This window comes from Pundamilia nyererei, unplaced genomic scaffold, assembly GCF_000239375.1.
Source record: "Pundamilia nyererei isolate P.nyererei 1_Seehausen unplaced genomic scaffold, PunNye1.0 scaffold00224, whole genome shotgun sequence".
NCBI lineage: Eukaryota > Metazoa > Chordata > Actinopteri > Cichliformes > Cichlidae > Pundamilia > Pundamilia nyererei.
In genome coordinates, this window is record NW_005187625.1 from 850,502 (window position 1) to 851,979 (window position 1,478).

The window sequence follows — 1,478 nt, forward strand, 5'->3', positions numbered from 1 at the left end:
AAAGCTCTTTGGTCTTGGCCATGGCGGAGTTTGGAGTCTGACTGTTTGAGGCTGTGGACAGGTGTCTTTCATACAGATGATGAGTTCAAACAGGTGCCATTCATACAGGTAACGAGTGAGGGACAAAAAAGCGTCTTACAGAAGACGTTACAGGTCTGTGAGAGCCAGAGATTTTCCATGTTTGAGGTGACCAAATACTTATTTTCCACCCTGATTTACAAATAAATTCTTTATAAATCCTATCATGTGAATTCATGGATTTTTTTTTCACATTCTGTCTCTCACAGTTGAAGTGTACCTCTGGTGCAAATTACTGAACTCTGTCATCATTTTAAGTGAGGGAACTTGCACAATCGGTGGCTGACTAAATACTTTTTTCCCCACTGTAGTGAAATCATGGCTCCACCATTTTACTAATTGGTGTATTGATAATAAGAAGAGTCCTTCAAGTGAAGAGAATATCAATGATTCTCTTCATGAGCCCTTGTTTTATATTAGGAGAAGTTTTCTTTGGGAGAGAGAGTGGTTTCTTTCTGATATATATTCTATGAAATTATTGTAAAACAGCTGTCTGACATCATTTTAAAAAACTTCTAAATTCTACCGTAAACCCATCAATTTCTGCTGTTTTCACTTTAGACACGGAGAGCTGTGTCATTGTTCATCTCAGAGTCACACAAACAGTCAAGAAACAAAGTGTTTTCAGCTCTTCCTCCTCTATCAGGCATTCTTTACATACCTGAGAGTGCCCAGTCTCCATTGTGGATCCTTCAGTCCAGCTGAAAGCATCTTCATTCCTGAGTCTCCTGGATGATTGTAGCTCAGATCCAACTCCTTCAAATGAGAGGGGTTAGAGCTCAGAGCTGAAGCCAGAGAAGTACAGCCTTCCTCTTTGATCAAACAGCCTGACAGCCTGTGAACACACAAAACAGCAATCAATCTGTGAACTGTTCCCTGAATGTTTTATTTTTAAATATTGAGATACAATGTCATCCATAAGCCACAAACCACAAGAGATGAAAACAGCAGCCTAAAATTGATTTATAAAGCAAAATCCTACAATATTAAGCATCGAATTTCAACATTTACTTAGTCCCCTGTGAGCAGCACTTGATGACAGTGAAGAACACCCTTTAGGACGTGACTTTCAACAGAACCAGACTGAGGGACGGGCAGCTATCTGCTTTGACCAGTTGTAGAGTAATTAGAAAAGAGAAAAGTAAGAAAAAAGTCTTGAGAGATCAAAAATAACAAACAGGACAAAACACAAGCTACAGGAGAGGACAAAGTTATTTCTAGTTTAGTATCAACAATTTCAAGATTCACAGTGTTACTGTAATGTTGATTTAATGTCATCCAAAGAAAGTATCTGGTGAGACGCCATGTTTCTAAGATTTTCATCGCTGAGTACAATAACCTCTGTTATACAGTGGGGCAAAAAAAGTATTTAGTCAGCCACCGATTGTGCAAGTTCCCCC

The 1,478-nt window shown here is 38.9% G+C and overlaps 1 protein-coding gene across 1 annotated transcript in view; it reads right to left on the reverse strand.

Moving 5' to 3' along the window:
• LOC102215700 (protein NLRC3-like) overlaps window positions 1-1,478 on the reverse strand; it is a 29,195-nt gene that overhangs the window by 2,088 nt on the left and 25,629 nt on the right. The window contains exon 11 of the mRNA XM_013914786.1: window positions 740-913. Coding sequence (XP_013770240.1) covers window positions 740-913 — 174 coding nt within the window. The remainder of the gene's footprint in view (window positions 1-739; window positions 914-1,478) is intronic.